Raw genomic sequence first — 22,983 nt, forward strand, 5'->3', positions numbered from 1 at the left:
CTTTTTAATCAGGATGATAAGTATTAATAGTTATTCATCCTACTATTTTCTTTAATTTTTATGTTTGAGCATTTTCATACATGATAAAAAATTTTGAAAAAAAACTTTCACTTTTCTAGAACAAATATATATGGCCCTGTAACAACCAACCACATGAAGCATATGCAATGTTCTAGGTACCTCATCCCATCTCCAGTAGAGTCCAGTCACATGTCGTCATACATTTCACCGAATCCTGTTCTTCCACATCCAACAGAATATGTTTTAAATTTTCCAAATAAATATTTGTCAAACGTTGCTTAAGTTAGGAAATTGCCATCCTCTTCACCATCACTATCTGGACACTTCTGTAACAGACATTTACATATCATTGTTTCTAAAAGTGAGGCCATGAGGTAAATATAATGAACTTTCAAAATATTATACCAGGTAAAAGAATTCAAACGCAAAAGATGACACATGTTGTGATTCCATTTACACGAAAAGTCCAGAAATAGCAAATCTATAGAGATAGAAAGTAAACTAGTGGTTTCTGGGGCAGGGATTTCAGTAGGCATTTACTATAAACCAGCATGAAGGATCTTACTAGGGTGACAGAAGTGAGCCAAAATTGTGGGGATGGTTGCAGAACTGCATAAAATTACTAAAACTAAAAACCATTTATTCTTAAGCAGAGGAATTGTAAGATATATAACTGTGCCGCAGTCTGACTGGGCACAAATAACCGAGCCGCCACGAGGCACTTATAGGTTCAAACAGGACTGAGCTCTCCCTTCGCCCTCAACCGGGCTCCACGAGAACTCAAGGGGAACTCAAAAGTAGCGGGTGCCTGAGGCAGCAGGAGCCGCCCTATTGCCGGACAGCAAGGGTCCATATACAACTGAATACACAGCCTGTCTCAATCCAGCATCATCCAGTCACAGCAATTATGCACAGCTTAACTATCATCATCTTAATGGCTCGCTGGCTTGCCTCTCAACCACTCCTTCTGGCAATGCCAAGCGCCATCCCGACTGGCGGTGGCTCTCAACATAACTATATTTGAATAAAGTTATTTTTTAAAAGTTAAATCTAGGGCTTGGGATGTGGCTCAAGCGGTAGCCTGCTCGCCTGGCATGTGTGGGGCCCAGGTTCGATCCTCAGCACCACATACAAACAAAGATGTTGTGTCTGCCGAGAACTAAAATAAATAAATATTAAAAAATTCTCTCTCTCTCTTAAAAAAAAAAAAAAAAAAAGTTAAATCTAGTAGACTACAAAAAATTTTAAATCATTTATTAGGCATGTAAAATATCTTATACTTTAGAAGAATTACAATTAGCATATCAAGTTGTGGTTTCACAGAAACAAAATAAATTTTAATTTAAAAAAGATGTGGTCAGTTAAAGAATTAACATAATTAAATTATTTTAATTAATTTACATACTTGATTTAAATAAAATATCATTGATCACAAACTAGGAGTTTTGATAACTGCTATCCTAAATCATGATTTCTAAGTGATAAAACCTCAGTTTTGCATGTGCAAGTGTTTAAATCTCAGGATCAGAAATAAAAATTAAATAGGATAATGATGATGAAAATGCTTTATAGTATGCCAGACTAACAAAAAAAAAATGAAGAAATGGCTTACCTAAGCAGCTATTTTAACATGAAAGAAATCCTTACAAGGTATGACAGATAAAAAATACTCAGGTGGGGCAGGAATAATTTAATCAATCAGTGTGTTAAATTGCTTGGATGATTTCTTCCTTCAACCAATACTGTTGAGTACCTACTGTGAATTCACCAAGTATCCTTATGTTTGGATCCTTATTTTTGATCCTTGAGAGATGCCTAGTTGCCCTTCTCCTCTTTTTCCACTAGCCAAGATACTTTACCATGAAAACTTTCTACTGGATTGAGATGGAGCATCCCCAAGCCCTTTACTGATTACCACTGGCACAGATGAAATGGGTTGACATTATTAAAACTTTTACTAACTATGGGAAAAAAACCACAGTAGTACAGTCAAATTTTCTATTATAGAATTAGGAAACATAAGATTGGAAAAAGAAAGAAAGAAAACATGCTCCCAGTTAGATTTTAGTTTCTAATTCCTGCCTCACACACTCCTTGTTCTTTCTAAGGAAATTAGCTAGTATCTCTTACTTGTGCTAAAGAAAACAATGTGTGCTCAGTGGCATTTAAGTCCCATCCCTAAATGAGGATGAAGAGGTCACTATATCTGAATCCTCATTCCCCTGGGAAACCACAAAGCGCCCTTTCCTCCAATTTCTACATTTTGGGTGGTTCATTTCCAGCAAAGCCTTATTATTACTACCATTTTGACGTTAGTTTGGTCCATAAATCTGGAGATTTTGTGCTGTATTCAGATGTTCCCTCAAGTTTTCTGTACTTAGCTATCAGCTATTTGCAAAGGCCATGGGGGAGGGGGAGCAAACGATCAGAGCAGGGCCCATATCTCTGCTTCACAGCACAGAGTGCAGTTACAAGGTTTTGTTTCATCTCCTGCCAGTTCTAAAAGAGTATGCAAGACACTCTTAACCTTACACCCATGAGCTAAAGGACGTGCCTACGAAGACAGCATGCTTGCCGAAGACACAGCTTGAATTGACATCTGTTCTGGATGACATTAGCTAATTTCTCTTTTTATTCCATATCTCTCAGTAAAAAAGAATCATTCCCAGGGGGCAAGAAAGAAATGTACTCATACGAGAGTAACAGACTCCAGGGTGGAAACGGAATGGTTAGTCCTTAGAGAGGTGGGCTTTGCCCCCCTCCACAAGGCCAGGATTTTCTTTGTGCTTTAAGTCGGTCAGATTAAGAGTAGCTATGATGCAACCTGTTTGCAGAGTTCCCTTGAGACTTCTCCTGGGTAGTTTCGTGACTCGCCCAACAACATAGCGACAACAACATTTCTTGCTGAAACGCAGCATGAAACGCAGCAAGAAAATAAGAAAACGCAAAGCACGTGGCGCACCGGATCTCATTATATTTGGCCCTTCTCCCAACCCGTAGCCGCGCCCTGTTACGACTGCGTGGGTGATTCTCCTATAAAAGCCGGTCTTGGAGCGTCTAGCCGCCACAGTCTCTTCCTGTTTCCAGCGCAGCTGTTGTTGCTGGAACTGTAGTGGCCGCGAAGATGGCGTCTACCAGCCGGTTAGTAAGTCTGGCCGAGCCCGGCTAGCTGAGGGGCGGGCGGTGAGTGCCGGGGATTTCTAGGCCACTTTCGGGGCGGCCGCATCGGCCTCAGCGTCCCGGAGGTATGGGGAGTGGCTGCGGTGCCGGCCGGCCGGCCCGGACAAAGGCACTTCCAGACGGCTGGACTGTCAAGGGTGTCGGCGCGGGGTACCGAGTCCGCCGTGTTACCGCCCCAGGGTCCTGGATTGTCTTCTCACACAGGTTCTGTCTTCTGTTTGTTCCTGTGTCCGCAGCCCCTGGCCTCGCGTCTTTTGCGAATATTTCCGCTTTTTTATCTTGTCCGTGTTTTTATACGTTTGCTTTTCCATCTGTGGCCCATCCAACCCTAGGGTCCTAAATTCCTCCTTTCCGAAGAGCGGGAAGCGGATATTTCCAGGCCCCTATCGGTCTGACAGCTAAGAAAGTTGGGGACGTCAGCATTGGTCAACCAGATAGAAACTGATTACCATCCCAGTGGTCTTCCGAAAGTGGAAGCTAAGGCATTTCCGAAGAATTGATTAGTTTCCTGCTAAAGGATGTTTCTACAAATGTCGCTGTCTGCGTACTCTTGAAAATCTTGCCTACAGAAAATTCTTTACGTATTCAGGGAAAGTAATATATTTTTAAAATGTAATGTACGCGTATCTACAGGAAATACATGCAATGTCCTTCGACACAGGCTTTAACCTTGTGACCTGAAAAATGTTTGCAGACCCTAATTATATTTCTCATTATCACCATGAGCTAGATATTAGTATTTTTGCATATGTGTAAACTGAGTCATGCCAATGTTGATATCCTCCCCAAGTTAGTGATAAATGTAGTGTTTAAAATAACCTGTTTCTATTACACAAAATTGATCTCTATTTAACTCATAATGTACTAAAAGTAGCCAGGGTCTTTAGCTTCTGGAAGGAAGGCTTTGCACAATTTTTTTTTTTTTTTTTTTTTGGTTGGGGAGAGCCTCTTATCTGTAAAATTGATCAGTTTCACCCTTGAAAAGCATTGTTCACAAAATAGTAAGCTGAAAAAATCCTGTCTCTTTCTGTTCATTTCCAAGACTTACTATTTTATGTTTTTTTGTTTGTTTGTTTGTTTTGTTTTTTAAAGGGTAAAGTGGGGAGCAGCTTTAGCTAATGTCCTGTTTGGAAGTAAAGCCAATGACACCCTTGTTTACTGATTCTAATTCTGTGATTGAATGCTGATTCTGTCTGGGTGTGGTTCTTCAGGTAAAGCTTCCTTGTAGATAAATGGGAAACTTTAGCTTCCCTAAATTATCCAAATAGTACTTAAATTCTCTTAGTAGATCTGGTAGGTGAATGTGGTCCTATTTAGGCACAGTTTTTGTATACAATAGAGCGTGAAATTTTATTTGTAAAAATGGTACTGTAAATAGTGCACATGGTAAATTCGTTGATTAGATTCTTTGCCCAAAGAAGGCACTCTTTTGTTTTTATTTTCATTTAAAATAATTTTTGAAATTTTTTTTCTATATGTTCAGCTTTTAAATTTATGTGCCATTGCAGTTACTCATCTCTCAAGTTTTTCTGCTTGAGAAAGTGGAAAGTTGTACCTTTCTACAAAGAAATGTAAATGTTAGATTTCTAACTTTAGCATTTTTTTGTTTCCCTGAGGAAAATATAGAGTTTTTTAGCTATGAAACTGCCTGGCATTTTTACAGAGAACACATTTGAGTTCAAAACTAGTCTCTACCACTTATTCTGTGACTTCAGGCAAATCTTTTCTGACCATAATCTTTAAAATGGAAATAGTGCCTATTTTGCAGGGCTCTTTTGAAAATTGATCATAATAAAATAAATAAATGTATAGCACTAGATACACAGTGAGCACCCAATACATATTAGGCATAAAAAGAGGTTTGGGATTATCTGATACCTTGGTAGTCTAAATTATTTAATGTCATTGGTGGTGTTTTTACCATCCTTCCCTATTGTTTCTCTTTATTCCTCTACTGCCTCATTCTTTTTTTTTTTTTTGAGTGGGAACAGGGATTGAACTCGGGGGCACTCCACCACTGAGCCACATCCCCAGCCCTTTTTTCTATTTTATTTAGAGATGGGGTCTTACTGAGTTGCTTAGTGCCTTGGTTTTTTGCTGAGGCTGGTTTTGAACTCTTGATCCTCCTGCCCCAGCCTCCCCCAACTGCTGGGATTATAGGTGTACCTGACTCTACTGCCTCATTCTTGATTCTCCTTTTACATTTGTGGGTAATTTAATTACAAGTTGACTGCTTTAGGACGATTTAATTTTATTTTGGATAGGTAACCTATGGAAAGCAAAAGTGCAGAAGACTTTATAGTAAAAAGGAGTCTTCCTCCTTCTCTACCTCCCAGCCATTTAATTCTCCCTATAGCAGCCATCATTACCAGTTTCTTGGTGTTTTCCTATTGGTCATATTTTAACAAACATGTTTATAGTTTTAACCTCTCTTCCCCTCATAAAGTGGCCAATGTAAACCCTGTATGCAACCTTGCTTTTTCCTTTTTTTATGAAGTTAGCACTCATATTGTAAGTATAGTTCAGTTATAAAGTGAGCATATACCACCCAGATTAAGAAATCATATACCATTAGCTGTGACATGACTGAAGTCTGTTTTGTGTCCTTAATCATTACTCCTTCCAAAAGAAAACCACATCCCGACTTCTAATACTATAGATCTGTTTGCCTATTTTAAAGCTTAAATACTATATGTATTCTGTCTAGTTTCTTGATCAGTATTTTGAGATTAATCCATTATTGTGTGTAACTAGTTCATACATTTTACTTTTTTTTTTTTAAAGAGAGAGAGAGAGAATTTTTTTTTTAATATTTATTCTTTAGCTTTTGTGGGACACAACATCTTTGTATGTGGTGCTGAGGATCGAACCTGGACTGCACACATGCCAGGCGAGCGCGCTACCGCTTGAGCCACATCCCCAGCCCCGAGAATTTTTTTAATATTTATTTTTTAGTTCTCAGTGGACACAACATCTTTATTTTATTTTTATGTGGTGCTGAGGATGGAACCCAGTGCCCTGCGCATGCCAGGCAAGCGTGCTACTGCTTGAGCCACATCCCCAGCCCACATTTTACTTTCTTATTCCCATTCTTCCTTTTCTCTATCCTTCATCTAATCCAATGAACTTCTATTCTTTGTTGCTTTTAACTAGTTCATACTTTTTCAATTTTGTATAAAATTCCTACCTTATTCTTCACTTAACTTGTCTTGAAGATGCGCACTTTTAGGTTTTCTGTGTATTTTAATAGTGCCAAAGTACTATACCAGTCCCTTGCAGATTCTGTTCCATATAGCTTCCCATTTTATCGTTTGTAATTACTTTTATTCTGGTATCATTTTATTTGTTTTAACAATTTGACATGATTTATACCTACCTACTGTTAACATAGTTTTCTAATAGAAATTTATGGAATAAGTACGAATATAAAGCAATTTCTACCTTATTTTCTCAGAAAATCCAAAATATGTTCTGGCTAGCTTAATTATATAAATGTGAGGTTATGGATGATGATCAGTTTTCCAGTTCACCTTCTACGATGATAGTTAACATTTTGAGTTGTATTTGCTGTCATGAGGAACTTTATCCAACACTACGAATACCTATTTACATACTATAAAAACAGTTGATTTTTGTCTTTTATTTTTATTATTATTTATTTATTTATTTATTTATTTATTTTTATGTGGTGCTGAGGATTGAATCCAGGGCCTTGCAAGGCAAGCGCTTTACCACTGAGCCACAACTCCAACCCATGATTTTTGTCTTTTAGATGTATGATTATGGTAGCCATAACATACCAATTTATTGTATTATTTGAAGTGAATTTATAAAAGGGGCTTCTGTGATAGCAAATATTTGTGATTGTGAGGTTTTACTTCCCAGAAATAATTATTAAATTTATGTTGTCTTTGTTGCTTTTGTTATTTTATTATTTTTAAAATGTATTTGTTCTTTTTAGATATACATGACAGTAGAGTGTATTTGATGTATTATGCATACATGGAGTTAACTTATTTTAACTAGAATCCCATTCTTGTGGTTGTACATGATGTGGAGTTTTACTGGTCATGTATTCATATATGAACATAGGAAAGTTATGTCTGATTCATTTTACTATCTTATTCCCATCCCTCTCTCTTCCCTTCATCTAATCCAATGAACTTCTTTTTTTGTTGCTTTTAAAGCTGATTTGTCAGATAAAATAGGGTTTTCTTCCCAAAATTGCTTTCTTGCTCAAGATAAAATGATTGAGCAAATTATTAGTATCACAAGTCTGTTAGTTAACTTAGCTTTGAAACCATTTCTTGAATGTTAAAAATTCAATTCTGGATTAGATGAAATCATCAAGTCTTAAGTTCAGCAGAACTGTACCTACCATCTTTCATTTATATTCCTATTGGGTTCTGTGTATGCTTCTAAATCTGTTACTAAGGTGACAAACAGAAAAACAGAGGTCTGAAATGTATTTTCTAATTGAAGAAATAAGTGGCAAGGGTAAAAACCAGATGGTTATATATAAACACTGCAGGCTATTAATGGTAGCTAGTTGTTATACTATTGATCAAGATTTTTAAAAATCTTAGTAGCTGGCTCATTAAGAAACACTTGTTTTCAAGCTTTGAAAACCTTCTATGTCTGCAAATCAGGAACTACTATAATAAAGGTAATTCTAATGGAATTTACATGCTAATTACTAGATAAATTTGATCTTTGTATCCTATAATCTAAATCAGATAGTACTATCTTCATTGATTAAAGTAACCTAAATGGAATGTGTACTTTGAATATTTAGCTTAAATGTGCTGAAATTATAGTATTGGAAAAGTGTTCAAAGTCTTTTTTTCTCTCAGAAGACTATTTTGTTACATGTTGCTTGTGAGGATATAAAAATGTAATATTTTTCCATTTAGTTTGGATGCTCTTCCAAGAGTCACATGTCCAAACCATCCAGATGCAATTTTAGTGGAGGACTACAGAGCTGGTGATATGATCTGTCCTGAATGCGGTCTGGTTGTAGGTAAGTAGCTATTATGGTTTTAATAGAAATTACTTAGGATACTTTGCTTTTTTTCCCAAATTTTCTTTTCTTTTTTTAACTTTTCCCTCATAAGTAATTTATATTTTTTGAAAAAAAACTTAAGAGAAATAAGAGTAAAATAATTCAGAAGTATCATATTTTATTGTATAAACCAATGCATTTTTCAATGTGAGTGGGAGGTGATCAAAAAGAAATGAAGTCTTTAATCTTAAATTTTTGGTGGGGGTTAAATGAGGGCATGACATTTAATGCATGTCAAAAACAAATAAATTAATCCAACACTTGTGAGTTTTATATACTTTAGAAAGTAAATAAACATGATTTATTTCAGAGTAATAAGAGTGTATCTGTACTGAGTCTTATTCAGTGTCTTTTAGTTAACAAAAAAGATTTGTTATAACTTTTATTTGGAATCATACTTTAAACTAATATTGTTCAAATATTTCTTAAAATTTTACTTTTATTCCTATTATTTAGCTGATCTAGATATGCTGAAGAAATTTAGAGTAGTTATTTTTATGGTAGCCTTATGATGTAATACTGATCAATTTATTGATTTTGTTTTTTGTGTTATTTGGGATGGAAATCTGGGCCTTACCCATACTGGGCAACTCCTGTACCACTAAGCTACATTTATAGTCCTCAGCAGTTCAGATTACTTGAGAATTAAAATGTTAGTAGGATTCTGAGAAGTATAACAGAAACTTTGGTAGAGATGTACTGTGGAATTGTCTTTAAGAATGTACTATTCATCAAAAAAAGCTACTTGCTTGTAGTGGGAGTTTTAAAACATACAGAGTTGCTAATAGGAATTGGGATCCATATGCAATTGTATTCTCAGTCAACAATATTAATGACTAATATATTGACATTAGACTAGATACTGTTCAAAATTATGTAGGTCTTCGTTCAGTTTTTTTAAAAAATACCAATATCTTCAATTTGTGTGAAGTGAACACCAATATCTTCAATTTACAAATGAGGGAACTGAGGTTTAGGTAGTCTTGCTGTCTGGCTCCATAATGTACATAGGAGCCAGATTTCTGTCCTGCATTAATAAAATTATTTCAATTTCGGAATGGCAAACATGAGTCAGCACCTGTTTTTTATATGGCCTGCATGCTAAAGAATGACTTTACTTTTTTTGTGGTGGGGGGGGGCTGGTTATCAGGGATCAAATTCAGGGGCACTCAATTACTGAGCCATATTCCCAGACCTTTTTCACATTTTATTTAGAGACAGGATCTCACTGGGTTGCTTAGTGCTTTGCTGTTGCTGAGACTGGCTTTAAACATCCATCCTCCTGCCTCAGCCTCTCAAGCTGCTGGGATTACAGGAGTGTGCCCCTGCACACAGCATGACTTTACATTTGTAAATGGTTGAGAAAAAAATAATATTCTTTTGGAACACAAGAAAAATAATATCAAATTCAAATTTCAGTATCCATAAATAAAGATTATTGGAACACAGCTACACTCACTTGCTTTCACATATAATAGCAGTATATTACTTGCAGTAGAAATCATATGTGTTGCTCTCGTTACTTGTTTCAGCTACTCGGCACACAACAAATCACAATGATGCAGTTATAACTCAACAGTGTTTTGAGTGCCATGCATATTGCCATAATGCAACATTTATTTATTTGTATTACATTGCATACCCATCATGTCAAAACAAGAAAAGTGAACTATGAATGTCATGCTTTTAAGTCACAGTGGCATGTGAATTATTTTGTTATTGAGTTAACAATGCTTTGTGTTTATTACACAACGATACTGTGCCTGTGCTAAAAGACTTCAATGAACATAAACATTACCATGTAAAACATTTAATCACAATATTCTTAACTCAGGAAAACAGTAGTCATGAAAAAAATATAAAATAGAATATTTGATTACAGTGGAATTTCTTTACAAAAATAAAAGAATAAAGGTGAGGCTGCAAACTCAAGTAAGTCTTGAAAGGTTTGCTTTACTTGAAAGGCTAAGTAATAAAAACCATTTATTAATGATAAGTTAATTAATTTGTATTCGATTGCAACAGCTGAAGAAATGTGTCCAGAGAAAATAAATTTAAGATTATTAGCTTTGCAGCAAGAACGGTTGCTTAAAGAGTTGAGGACATTGATAAACAACTTTAGTGAAATCCTGTCTCTAAATACAAAAAACTGGGGATGTGATTAGTGCTTAAGGGCCACTGGGTTCAATCCCTGGTATTAGAAATAAATAAATAATAAATAAATAAAGAATTGAGGACATTAAGAGCACCTCCAATAGTTAAAAATCGAGACAAAAAAAAAATCAAGGCAAATTATTTCAAGTATATTTTCTTTGCTCATGGTGACTATACAGGTGTTACTAATACTGTTCAGTAGTTTATTCATGTCAATACTGAGATTGAAGTGATAAGAATTCACTTCCATGAGTTGTCTGCATGGAACAAATATAGGAGAAAATAATTTCAAAGAAGTTGTGAAAATACTAATTCAATACTACCCAAAGGAAGCTCCTAAGGTGTGTTGTATCTGATAGTGGTAAATGTATGTGTGGATCAGAAGACATATTTGGACAAAAATTTTAAAGATTATGAAAATGTAACATGCTTAAGGTCTGTGATTATTAATTATATTATTCATTAGCAGGTACTTTGTAGAAAAGATTTTAATCTGTTTTTTGTTAAACCAGTAGTGTTGACAGTTAACTTCATTCATTCTCATGGACTTAATAATTCTGCATATTTATTTTTTGTTAGAAATAGAATTGTATGTCCTAACTTGCCATACCACATACACAATTTAGTAGCTTAGTAGTGACAAAGTTGCGCTATTTGTTTGAGTTCGCGTCCAAGGTTGAAATCTTTCTGAATCATGCTGCATTCAATTACTCCTATTGAATATTCAGTGACTTTGGAAATTAGCTTTTGCTGTAAACTTACATGCTAATTTATAGATTAATATTATTGAATTCTACTTAGAATTGCAAGGAAAAACTGTGCTTATATATGAAACCTCAATAGCTATCATCATTGGAATCAAAATAATGTCAAATTGCTTTTATATATTTCCAGTGCTGTCAGAAGTTAACACAAGAAGATGCTTCTTACCACACAGATTTGCAGCTGATATATTTTTTGAGCTCAAGCTATATTTTCAGCAATGTTTGTTAGACCTGGATGCAAATATAAAGGAGAGATTTATGTTTCAAAGTACATTTACCTATGTAGTTAAGAAATTTCTCTGACCTTAAATTGAAAAGATAATCACAATGGAGGCTGAAACAGGAGGATCTCAAGTTCCAGACCAACCTGGGCAACTCAGGAGATCTTGTATCAAATTTTAAAAAGGACTAGAGATGGTAGAGCACTCTTAATAATGTGTGAGGGTTTAAGTTCAATTCCTAGTACCACAAAAAAGAAAAGAAAAAGCAATTGATGGACAGTATAACAACATATGAAAAGGAGAATACCAAAAGAATGTAATGAAATCCTATAAATGCCTTCTAAGCAATAAATATGCTCAATTAAAATTATATGCTTGTCATCACTATTGATCAGTGCTTGAGAGGTGAACATTTGTGAGTGACTGATGACAGGAAACACTAACTTTGAACTCCAAGTAAGTAATTGTACCAACAAAAATAATTTTCATTGGAAGATATGTATTAAAATAAATATCACTCAATTATTATATTTTAAATTTCATAAATACTGAATTAGTGATTCTTCTTTTATATAAATGCCTGCATAATATCCTCAATTTTGCCTTTTGACCCACAGAACCATATCTACTGTATGGCCCTTTGTAGAAAATGTTTATTAACCCTTTAGTTAAATTAGTGCATTTTAATTCTTCCAAAGTATTAATATAGAATCATTAATTTGTAAGAGTGAGAAAGAATTGAAATTGAAGATAATTTTGCTTCTTAACTCTCACTTCTGTAACTGTTTAAAAAGAAATAGTGCAAAAATGCTTCATTATAGTTCCAGCCTTTCATCAGCCTCACTTCCACTTCAACCAGCATGATAGTTGGATAAGATTAATCAATTAGAGAAAGAAGATATAATTCATAAGTTTATATGTTTTCTTGTACTCATATTCCTCATTTTTACTTGCATTTTTCTGTTATACCAAGCTAAAGGAAATTATGTTTATTTTAGCTTTGCCTTGAAACTCCAGTACCAGAACTATATTTTATTTCAGCCTAAGCTATTAGGTAAAAATTTTAGGTCAGAAATTTTAAAAATGTAACTATATAAGATATTCTTTTTGTAACTTATAATTCTTATTCTTTGTTGTAATTTATAGCTGTATATCCTCATGATACTGGTTCTTCTGACATAAAATGTAACTGTTAAAATATGCAATAGGCTCTTTGTGATAAAATATGTGAAATGTCTTTCAAGTCAAGAATTTCTTCTGGACTGGGGCTGTGGCTCAGTGGTAGAGCACCTGCCTTGCAGTATGAGGCACTGGATTCGATCCTCAATACCACATAAAAATAAATAAATAAAGATATTTTTAAAAAATAAGAATTTTTTCTATGACCAAACAAGGATAGGTGGAGAAGAGTTTATAAAGTTCTGTTTTACTGAGAATATTATCAAGCAAATTAAGTTGAATACAGTTTAATTGGAAATGACATTCAATGTTATACATACATCTTATTGTAAGTCAATAATAAATTTAAATACTACTATATAAGCAATTGAACTTTTTATCATTTCATAGTTTAAAGGCATATGTTCTTGTTACCAATTCAATTCAGTCTTATACCTGTTATGCTAAGGAAACAGAAAATAAATCAAACTGGGCAAAACTTTTGCAACCTATTAAGGGTATAATATCTGGGCCTTTTTTCATATTTGAGATACTGATAGTCACAGGAATTTCAATCCAGACAACAATCATTTTCTTGTGTTAGTATACATGGTGTGATTGTCTTTGCCACAAAAAGTTTATACTGTCTAAAACTTGTAAGATTATACTATATTTGTTGACTAACTATTTTGAATAGTCTGCAGTTTAATTACCAATTTCAGAAATGGAAACTCAGAATTGTGTTTGGACAACCCTGTACTTCACTCATTTTCTAATTCATGCTTTGTTTATTTGATGTTTTCTCCTAGTATACAGCTGTATAATATTTGATTTTATCTGTAGCTTGTTTCTAATTTTTTAAAAATATTTTCTTAGTTGTGGATGATGCAATCCTTCTATTCATTCACTCATTCATTTATTTATTTTTATGTGGTGCTGAGGATTGACCCCAGTGCCTCAAACATGCGAGGCAAGCATTCTGCTACTGAGCGATGATCTCAGCTCTTGTTTCTGATTTTTTAAAAATATTTATTTTTTAGTTTTAGGTGGATACAATATCTTTATTTAACATTTATGTGGTGCTGAGGATCAAACCCAATGTCTCCTACATGCTAGACGAGCACTCTACCACTGAGCCACAACACCAATCCTTGTTTCTGATTTTTGAAGATTTTTTAAATGCTATTTTCTTCCACTGGATTCTAATAGTAGTATTATGTCACTTTAAAATTTGGAACAGTAGGTGGCAGTATAATCATTAACATCAGATTGTTTATAAATCTGACCTTGTACAGTACTTAAAACATTGAGAATAATCAGCAAAGTATTTAAGTAAAGTTCTGTAGTAGCTGTTAAAATATGAAATTGGGGCTAGGGATATAGTTTAGTGGTAAAATATGTGGCTAGAATGCACAGGACACTGGGTTCAACCCCTAGCACCAGCAGAAGGAAGAAAAATACTTGGTCTTAATGATTTTTATAAATAAAGACTTCAGGAGTTTTGCTTAAAACTAGAGTTGTCTTTTTTAGTTAAAGCCATTTTTTTGAATATCATTAAAATTTAAGTTCTTTTATTGTTCCTAAAAGCAATATAAGGAAAATACTGGAAAATAGTTTTAGTTAGATTTGGAAAAGAGAAATAGTCAATTTTGACCTCTCCTCCCTAAATTTATATATATTGTTTACACAAGTGAATTTGAAACATGAACATGCTTTAAGAGTCAGCTGGGAATATGTTTAATAAGACTCTAGACTTCAATCCCCAAAATTCTAATGCAGATCATACATTGGTGACATATTGAGGAACACAAATCTGTTTTATTAACTTGATAATTTACCACATTCTTTGAGGCCTTCTGTACTACTTGACTTTCATCCCATCTTTATATTTTCTTTGTGACCTACAGAATGTACTCCTCTACAATATGTATCTTGTAATTCTGTCTTCATGAATCCTAATATAACTAGAAGACAACGGCTAAGATTGACTAATAGTTAATAAGCTGTGTAAATACAGTCAAGTCCAACTTTCTTCATCTCTAAAATGTCTCCTTTTCCTCTCCCCAAAAAACAGATACCGCATACCTCAGAATTGTTAGAGTCAAATGAAATATGTATAAAACACGTATGATTTTAGTATGAGATTCCTCTGTATGTATTTTGGGAGTATCAGTGTTCTTGTTTTCATAATCTTATTTTTAAAAAAGTAATTCTGAATTTGAGATGCTTTTCTTTCAGTTATATTCTTGAGCGATTGCTGTGGTCTGGCATATTTAATGCACCAGTTATATTTTAAAGATTATTGGGTTACCATCATTAAATTATCATTAACAGCATTTCCAGGGGCTGGGGATGTGGCTCAAGCAGTAGAGCACGCTCACCTGGCATGCATGCGGCCCGGGTTGGATCCTCAGCACCACATACAAACAAAGATGTTGTGTCCGCCAAAAACTAAAAAATAAATATTAAAAAAAAAAAAAAACAAAAAAACCCAGCATTTCCATAGGGAAAAAATGTAGACTTAGTGTAATATAGCCACGTTACATTTTTAAAAGAAGGCCTATGTGTATTCCCTTTAGTATTCTTGCTTTGGCATCCCTTGTAATTCTTCAGATACAGCTTTCTTGCCTATTTTAGAATTTTTAATTTGGGTATAATTTTCTCTTATGCATCAGGAAATTACTAATTTTACTTGATTAACACATTGCTCTTGGAGATAATTATTCCATTTTACGGAAGGGGGAACTGAGGCTCAGACACATCTAGAACAGAAGAAAATAATTCATATCGCAATAAGTGACAGAGCCACCTTTCAGACTTAAGTATTTAAGTCTGAAAGACTTGAGCCTTTTGTCTTTTCCCTGTTAAGCACTGTGCTGGTCATTGAGAGGGATAGAAATATGAGACTTTATAAGCAAGGCTTTGTGGTAAAATGTGTTTCAGATCTCCCACGTATGGTGAGAATACAAATGAAAGAAGTAGTAGCCAGGCATGGTGGCGTGTAATTCCAGCGGCTCCAGAGGCTGAGGCAGGAGGATCGTGATTTCAAAGCCAGTTTCAGCAGCAGCAAGGCATTTACTTAGCAACTCAGAGAGACCCTGTCTAAATAAAATACAAAACTAGGGCTGGGGATGTGACTAACTGATTGAGTGACCCTGAGTTCAATCCCCATTACTCCTCTGTCCCACCAAAAGTAGTGACTTCCTGAGGAACTTTCTATTGGATTTATAGCGAAGTGCCATGTTTAAGAATGAGTAGCAATTTTATATAGACAAAGTTATTTTCAAATACAGAGAAAAACTGGTGCCATAGAATAGATACCTGAAAAGTATGAGTATGTAATGTAAATGACTAAATTTATTGTGGCTGAGGCTAGGATAGATCTGCAGCTAGACTCTGTTCCTCAACTTGGATGCTGCTGCAGACTGCCTCTATTGGAGGAAAAGTGAGATGTGAAAAAGTAATTTGGAAATATTGCTCTAAGACTTCTACTTCAGAATTCTATAGTGGAGATGGTATTTTGTGTGTGTGTGTAGTGGGGGCAGGTATCGGGGATTGAAGCCAGGAGCATTATAGCAGTGAGCTGTATCCCCGGCCCTATCTATCTATCTATCTATCTATTTATTTATTTATTTTTGAGGTATGACCTTGCTTAGTTGCGGAAGCTAGCCTTGAACTTGCCATCTTCCTGCCTCAGCTTCCCAAATCACTGGGATTACTGGTGTGTACCACTGTGTCTGGCCCAAAATGTTTAAATAAGATTAGTTTCCAAGAAGGTAACAATTGAAACTCTGGACAATTTTCTTCGTATTTCCTTTTTAAAAATTCCTTTATTACCAGAGGCAAGAAGCAATGTTGGCTAGAAAATCAGATCCTCTCTAATTGCTGTTTTTGAGTGTGTTGTAGTTTTTCCCTGCACTACTAATATTGCTACCTTAGCCATTATAGTTTTAATATTATACTACAACATGCTTTAGGTTGGACTTATAGTGTGTAACTTGCATGATAAATACAGCAGTCTGTTTAAGTTTTTTTCATGTATGGTTTTTGTCCACATATAAGGCAGAATTCCTTGATTTTACTTAACATTCTTTTCTCATCTTCCCTCTCCCCTGACCCTGTTATTCTATCTAGAAGAGACTGTTGTGTTTTCCCAAAATACAATCCCCATTCTTTCTTTAGTAATAGAGTCCCTGAGTTTTTATGTGGCTGCCCAGCTATACTATATTCCAGCTTCCTTTTTAGGTGGGTATGATCTCTTGTGATTGTATTTTAGCCAGTGGGTTATATGTAGAAGAGAAGTGTGGGGCTGTAGATCCTGCCCTGTGAAGAGAAGAGTTCTTTTTTTCTGTTTCCCAGTAGCTAAGAGGCAAGCTTGATGGAGGGAGCTACCAACAGCCATCAAATGCTACAAAATCCAAGAAGTGATGATGCTGGTTTGTCAAAAAGGAGGATCCTGGTGACACTAGTTTAGACTATTAAGTGTTTTTCTGTCTCAAGTTACCCTTGTATTTCCTTTGATTATAGTGGTCCTACCTGTAGCACCCCCACCCTTTTTATTTGGTACTGGGAACTGAGCCCAGGAGCATTATATGGAGCCCCAGCCCTTTTTATTTTATTTTGAAATAGCCTCACTAAGAAGGTCTTGAACTTGGCATCTATTTATTTCATCCCCTTGAGTCTCTGGGATTATAAGCATGCACCATATTGTGCCTGGTTTACCTGTAACCTTTCTAATACACTTGTGGAATTATACTGGGAGTTTATCTTGACTGAGAGTACTGGTAGTTGTGGATTGGAAGATTTTATAACATTACACCATTGAACTCCAATTAACAGTTATTTATTACAGGATGCATAAGCATAAAAACCAAGCTGAGGCTTATGGTGATCTCATGAACTTAGCTGAAAATTCTGGCCCTAACATAGTTTAATTACCACAAGAAAGTTTTAGAAAATATTTATTTTAGCAGTGAGCTAGCTAAAACTTCCCTAATGTTTCTATTAAATGTAGTGGTACCTGCCTGTAATTTCAGCTCCTCAGGAGGCAGAGGCAGGTGAACTGCAAGATCGAGGCCAGCTTCAGCAAGTTAGTGAGGTCCTAAGCACCTTGGTGGGAACCTATCTCAAAAAAAGCAGTGATGAGGTAGCGGGGAGGCTGGGAATGTAAGCTCAGTGTAAAGCACCCTGGGTTCAATTCCTAGCATATGCATGCAAAAAAAAAATGTGGTCAGAAAGAAATAAAAACAACACAAGGAGACCAATACATTTAGCAGGTTTATTCTAGAAAATTGAATTAGTAAACCAAAGAAAAAAATAGAGGCACATCCACAGGATAGAAGAAGATAAAATATCCATTATGATCCCTTATCTAAACTGCTTGGGATCAAAAGTGTCTCAGATTTGGGAATTTTTCCGATTTTTGAATATTTGTGTATTTACCAGTAGAGTGTCCCTCATCTGAATATCTTGGAATTTGGAGCATTTTGGATTTGGGGATGAGGGTTTCTTCATTGTACTTGAAGATCCCATTGACTGAGATAAAATACTAAAGATACAATAGATGGAAACTTTATATTGCTAGCAGAAAACATCAGGGTTGCAAGTCAGGAATCCTGAACATTTGTAAAATTTTATTAAGCTGGACACAGTGGCATATACCTGTAATCCCAATTACTTGGCGACTGAGATGAGAGGATTGCAGGTTCAAGGCTAGCCTGGGTAATTTGGGAGACCTTGCCTCAAACAATAAAAAGGGTTGGGGATATAATTCAGTGATAGAGCACCCTGGGATACAGTCCCCGATACTGGGGAAAAAAAATTAAAAAAAAAAACCTAAAATTTTATGAACAAAAATATAACCAACTGCCAGGCACAGTAACTCTAGAAACTCAGGAGGCTGAGGCAGGAGGATCATGAGCTGAAGGCCAACTTCAGCAATTTAGTGAGACTCTACCTAAAAAATACATAAATAATTTTTTTAAAGGGCTAGAGATGTAGCTGAGTGCTAAAGCACCCCTGGGTTTAGTCCCTAATACCACAAACCAGCCAACCACTAAAATGGTTACTTTCAGAGGACTTGAAGTCATATTGACAGATTTTTGTTGTGACAAATGCCCAAATACAGTGACGTTTACTGAAATTTCAGCTTGTCACACTTGGTACAGGAAGGTGGTCTTGGAACATTCTTTTTTCATGAATTTATACACATATCCCTGAAAATTCAGTGCTGAGTTATGCTTGCTAATTGTCATATGGAACAGTATTGATGACTATTCACTGGCATTCTGGGTTCTTTTCCTTTGAGGTATTGTGGTATGATTGTACTTCCCTTTCCCCTTTGAAGTTAAGCATGGCTGCTTGACTAGCTTTGGCCAGTGGAGTGTGAATGGAAATGTTAATGTTACTTTGGGTCAGAAACAAGTCAGTGCAAAATTTGCCTCATTTCCTTCTTCCTACTATGGTGACTGGTGATACCTCAGGTGGTAGAGATTTCAACACCTTGACTAATGATGGCATAGAAAGCCCCCAGCTGTTCATCTGTAGCCACATAGTATGAATAAGAAATCTTCATTCTAAGCTATTAGGCTTTTGTAGTACTTTGTTGTTCAAGTGTAATTTATCCTACACAAAAGTATTACAAGAAGAATAATCTAAAACAACTATGGTCAGCTTATATAATAAGATGGTATCTAGGAAACACTGGTGTGTGTAAGGTAATAGTTTTTCCTAATGTAAGAGAAATAGAGTAGAATGATGGTTTAATAGAAGGACTATTTCAGTTTACTCATGACTTAAATGCATTATGTTGGAATATTTCTGTTAAAAATCAGGAACATAATTTTGAAAGTTCTAACCAACACTTTATAGAATAGATATTGGAAATGGAGGAAGTTGTTTGCTACTGATGGGGTTCTCTATCTAGAATATCCAAATCAAATTTCAAAAATTAATAGTACCTGAATATAATCATAAAATCTAGCAATTACTAGTTAGCAAATGAGTTTTTTCTAACTGCCCCCCCACCCCACCCCCGTGCCAGTACTACAGATCCAACCCAGGGCACTTTAACCACTACTGACTTTACCACTGAGCTATATATATATATCTCTTTTTTTTTATTTTGAGACAGAATCTCGCTAAATTGCTGAGGGTCGTGCTAAGTAGCTGAGGCTGACCTCAAATTTGTGGAACTCTTGTCTCAGTGTCCCAAGTTGCTTGGGTTACAAGCATGAGCCACCACGCCTAGCAACAAATGAGATTTTTAATAAGAAAAAAAATCCAGTTCTAATGTTCTGAGCTACATATATGTATACTTTGAAATCCAAAAGGAGAGTATTCCTTGTCCAAGAATATTAATAAAATTGTGCTGTTGTTTCCAAATATATAGGCATGGTGTACTTTAATTCAAAATCAGGAGTATTTTGGTGGAAGTTAAATTGAGGTGCAATTATATATACTACAAAATGCACAGATCCCAAATACGAAGTTTAATTTTGGCAGTGCATAAATAGTGAAACCAAAACCCTAACTAAAACGTGTAGTCCAATTCCCTCATGTCAGGAGTTCCTTTAAACCTCTTTTCCAATCCACCCCAGTTTGGTCTTCATTTGAATGGAATCAAACAGTATGGAATTTGGGGGCAAAATAATGTTTTGAAATGCATTTGTTATTGCATATTTTTTTGTAGTTGTGTGTGGACACAGTATTTTTTTAAAAATTTTTTATGTGGTGCTGAGGATCAAACCCAGTGCCTCACACATGGTAGGCAAGTGTTCTGCCACTAAGGTACAACCCCAGCCCATTATTGCATATATTAGTTGTTTATAATTTTTAGCAAATGTGTGTAAAGCAGCTATGAACATTCTTACATGAGATTTTTGTAGGTAAATGCTTCAGAATGGAATTGCCAAATCATAAGATAGGTGCCCAAACTGACTGGCTTTAAACTGGTAAGAGTGCTTTTTAATTTTTTTTGAAAGAGGTGGAATTCATATTCTCTTTAATGTGATAGAATGTCTTATTACTACTCTTTAGACACCCTAATATATGGATTGAGTTATACATGGGTGTAATGCATGAATATACATATTGGATATGCTTACTTATTTGGATGGAGGAACTTGATTAAAAGTGTTAGAGATCATACTGTAGGCGGAGGGAAGAGTAACGATTGTTTAATATTTTATATACATATAAGTAATGCTATTACTTTGGCTATTTAAAGTCTTATAGAGACTTTCTATCTGGTGTTGATTATACAAAAATCAGTGTAGTTTAGAAGGGAACTAGAAGTTTTTATAGTTCTGTTTCTAGTACATTTAAGGATATCTGAGGGGTTTTTTGTATGTATATGTATATTTAATGATTGACAGGCTTCTTCCTGTCAAAGCCTGATTATACTGAGGCATTATGGCTGCCTTGTATACTTACCTCTAGAAAAGATTCTATGTTGCAATTTTCTTCCAGGGCAACTTTGTGTGTGTGTGGTGTGGGGTAGTGGTGGGGTGCTGATGTTTGAACCCAGGGCCTTGTGCATGCAAGGCAAGCACTCTACCAACTGAGCTATATCCCCAGCCCTCTTCCAGGGCAACTTTTTAAAATACTATCTCGTTTAGATTTCTTTAAATCAAACTTCTTTTAAGTCTTTATATTTTTTTCTGAATGGTCCTGCCCTATTTCTCATTACTCTTTCATTTAATCTGCTAGGTTAGTTGTAGTTTCTTGGTATGTTATGTAACTTATTTTGAGAATTCCTTACAAATGCTGTTTTGAGCTGTTAAAAAAGGGAATGGGGGCTGGGGTTGTGGCTCAGTGGCAGAGTACTTGCATACTAGCATGTGTGAGGCACTGGGTTCAATTCTCAGCACTGCATATAATAAATAAAGGTCTGTCAACAATTTAATTTTAAAAATAAATAAGTTTAAAAAATTTTAAAAAGGGGGGGAAATGGTTCTTAACAACTTACTGTCTTTTTTTTTAAGAGTTTTTGTTTTTAAGAGAGTGTTGATAATCCCTTCAAAAGGCGGAATTTATTATTTTATATTTTATGTTATAGCCTTGACAGTTTTTATTCCTTGATGTTTACATTTGTCCCATGAAAGAGCAAAGTGGGGTCTTTCTGAAAATTTTGTGAAAGATCCTCACAGGGGCTTAAAAATATCTGAGACACAATCTTTCGATTCCATCAAAGTCACAATAGGAAAATGGAGTAAACTACCTCCTCCCTGCCTCCACCTTAAAGCCCAACACTGGAAACCAGTGGATATTTTGAGTTGTCCTTCCTACAAATAGCGATTCTTTTTTTTTTTTAATATTTATTTATTTTTTTAGTTCTCAGCGGATACAACATCTTTGTTTGTATGTGGTGCTGAGGATCAAACCCGGGCCGCACGCATGCCAGGCGAGCGTGCTATCACTTGAGCCACATCCCCAGCCCAAATAGCGATTCTTGAATGAATCATTTAGATCAGTCCCATGTATATGAAAAAAATTACATTACTGCCCAGTGCTGGGTTTTCTATTTATACTATGAGGCTATTATTATTATTATTTTATATCCATTTTGTCCTTTTTTTGGCGGGGAGGGTACACCAGGGATTGAATTCAGGGGCCTCAACCACTGAGCCATGTCCCCAACTCAAGATCTCACTGAGTTGCTTAGCGCCTCTCTATTGCTGAGGGTGGCTTTGAACTTGCTATCCTCCTGCCTCAGCCTCCCAAGCCACTAGGATTACAGGTGTGCACCACCAGGCTCGGCCATTTTATCTTTTTTTTTTTTTTGGAAGACAGTGTGAAGCAAGCAGAAAAGAAACTCATGATAAAGTACTTTTGGGACCAAAAGGAAAATACTCTGAAGTATCTTGGCTTACTATTGCTTTATCTTTGCATTTGTAGAGAGACTTAAAAGATGTGGGCATACTTACCTGCATTTTCATTTGCCATATTCTCTTAATACATTAAGAACTCAGGGGCACTCAGCCACTGAGCCACATCCCCAGCCCTATTTTTGTATTTTATTTAGAGACAGGTTTTCACTGAGTTGCTTAGCACTTGCTGTTGCTGAGGCTGGCTTTGAACTGATGATCCTCCTGCCTCAGCCTCCCAGTCCGCTGGGATTACTTGAAAGTTGTAAATTGCCAGGCATGGTGGCATGCGCTTTGTAATCCCTGCGATTCAGGAGGCTGATGACAGGATGATTACAAGTTTGAGGACAGCCTGGGCAATTTACTTAGCCAGTCCCTGTCTCAAACAAAATTTAAAAGAGCTGAGAGTATGGCTCAGTGTTAGAGCTCCCCTGAGTTCAATCTCCAATACTGCAAAAATAAATAAATAAATAAATAAATAAATAAATAAATAAAATTGTAAGTTAATGATTTGATTGTCATCATTAATCAAATGATGACATTTGACTTTTCAAAAA

General features: G+C 35.5%; 1 protein-coding gene across 2 annotated transcripts in view; it reads left to right on the top strand.

The window, feature by feature from the left end:
• Nucleotides 1–2,950: 2,950 nt before the first annotated feature.
• Gtf2b (general transcription factor IIB) overlaps nucleotides 2,951–22,983 on the top strand; it is a 30,493-nt gene continuing 10,460 nt past the window's right edge. The window contains exons 1-2 of one of the 2 annotated variants that reach the window (XM_076862202.1): nucleotides 2,951–3,162; nucleotides 8,115–8,221. In XM_076862202.1, coding sequence (XP_076718317.1) covers nucleotides 3,146–3,162; nucleotides 8,115–8,221 — 124 coding nt within the window. In that variant the 5' untranslated portion in view covers nucleotides 2,951–3,145. Of the gene's footprint in view, nucleotides 3,167–8,114; nucleotides 8,222–22,983 lie in introns of both variants that reach the window. The other variant, XM_076862203.1, reaches the window with a different exon arrangement.

This window comes from Callospermophilus lateralis, chromosome 7 (assembly GCF_048772815.1).
Source record: "Callospermophilus lateralis isolate mCalLat2 chromosome 7, mCalLat2.hap1, whole genome shotgun sequence".
In the NCBI taxonomy this organism is placed as follows: Eukaryota; Metazoa; Chordata; class Mammalia; order Rodentia; family Sciuridae; genus Callospermophilus; species Callospermophilus lateralis.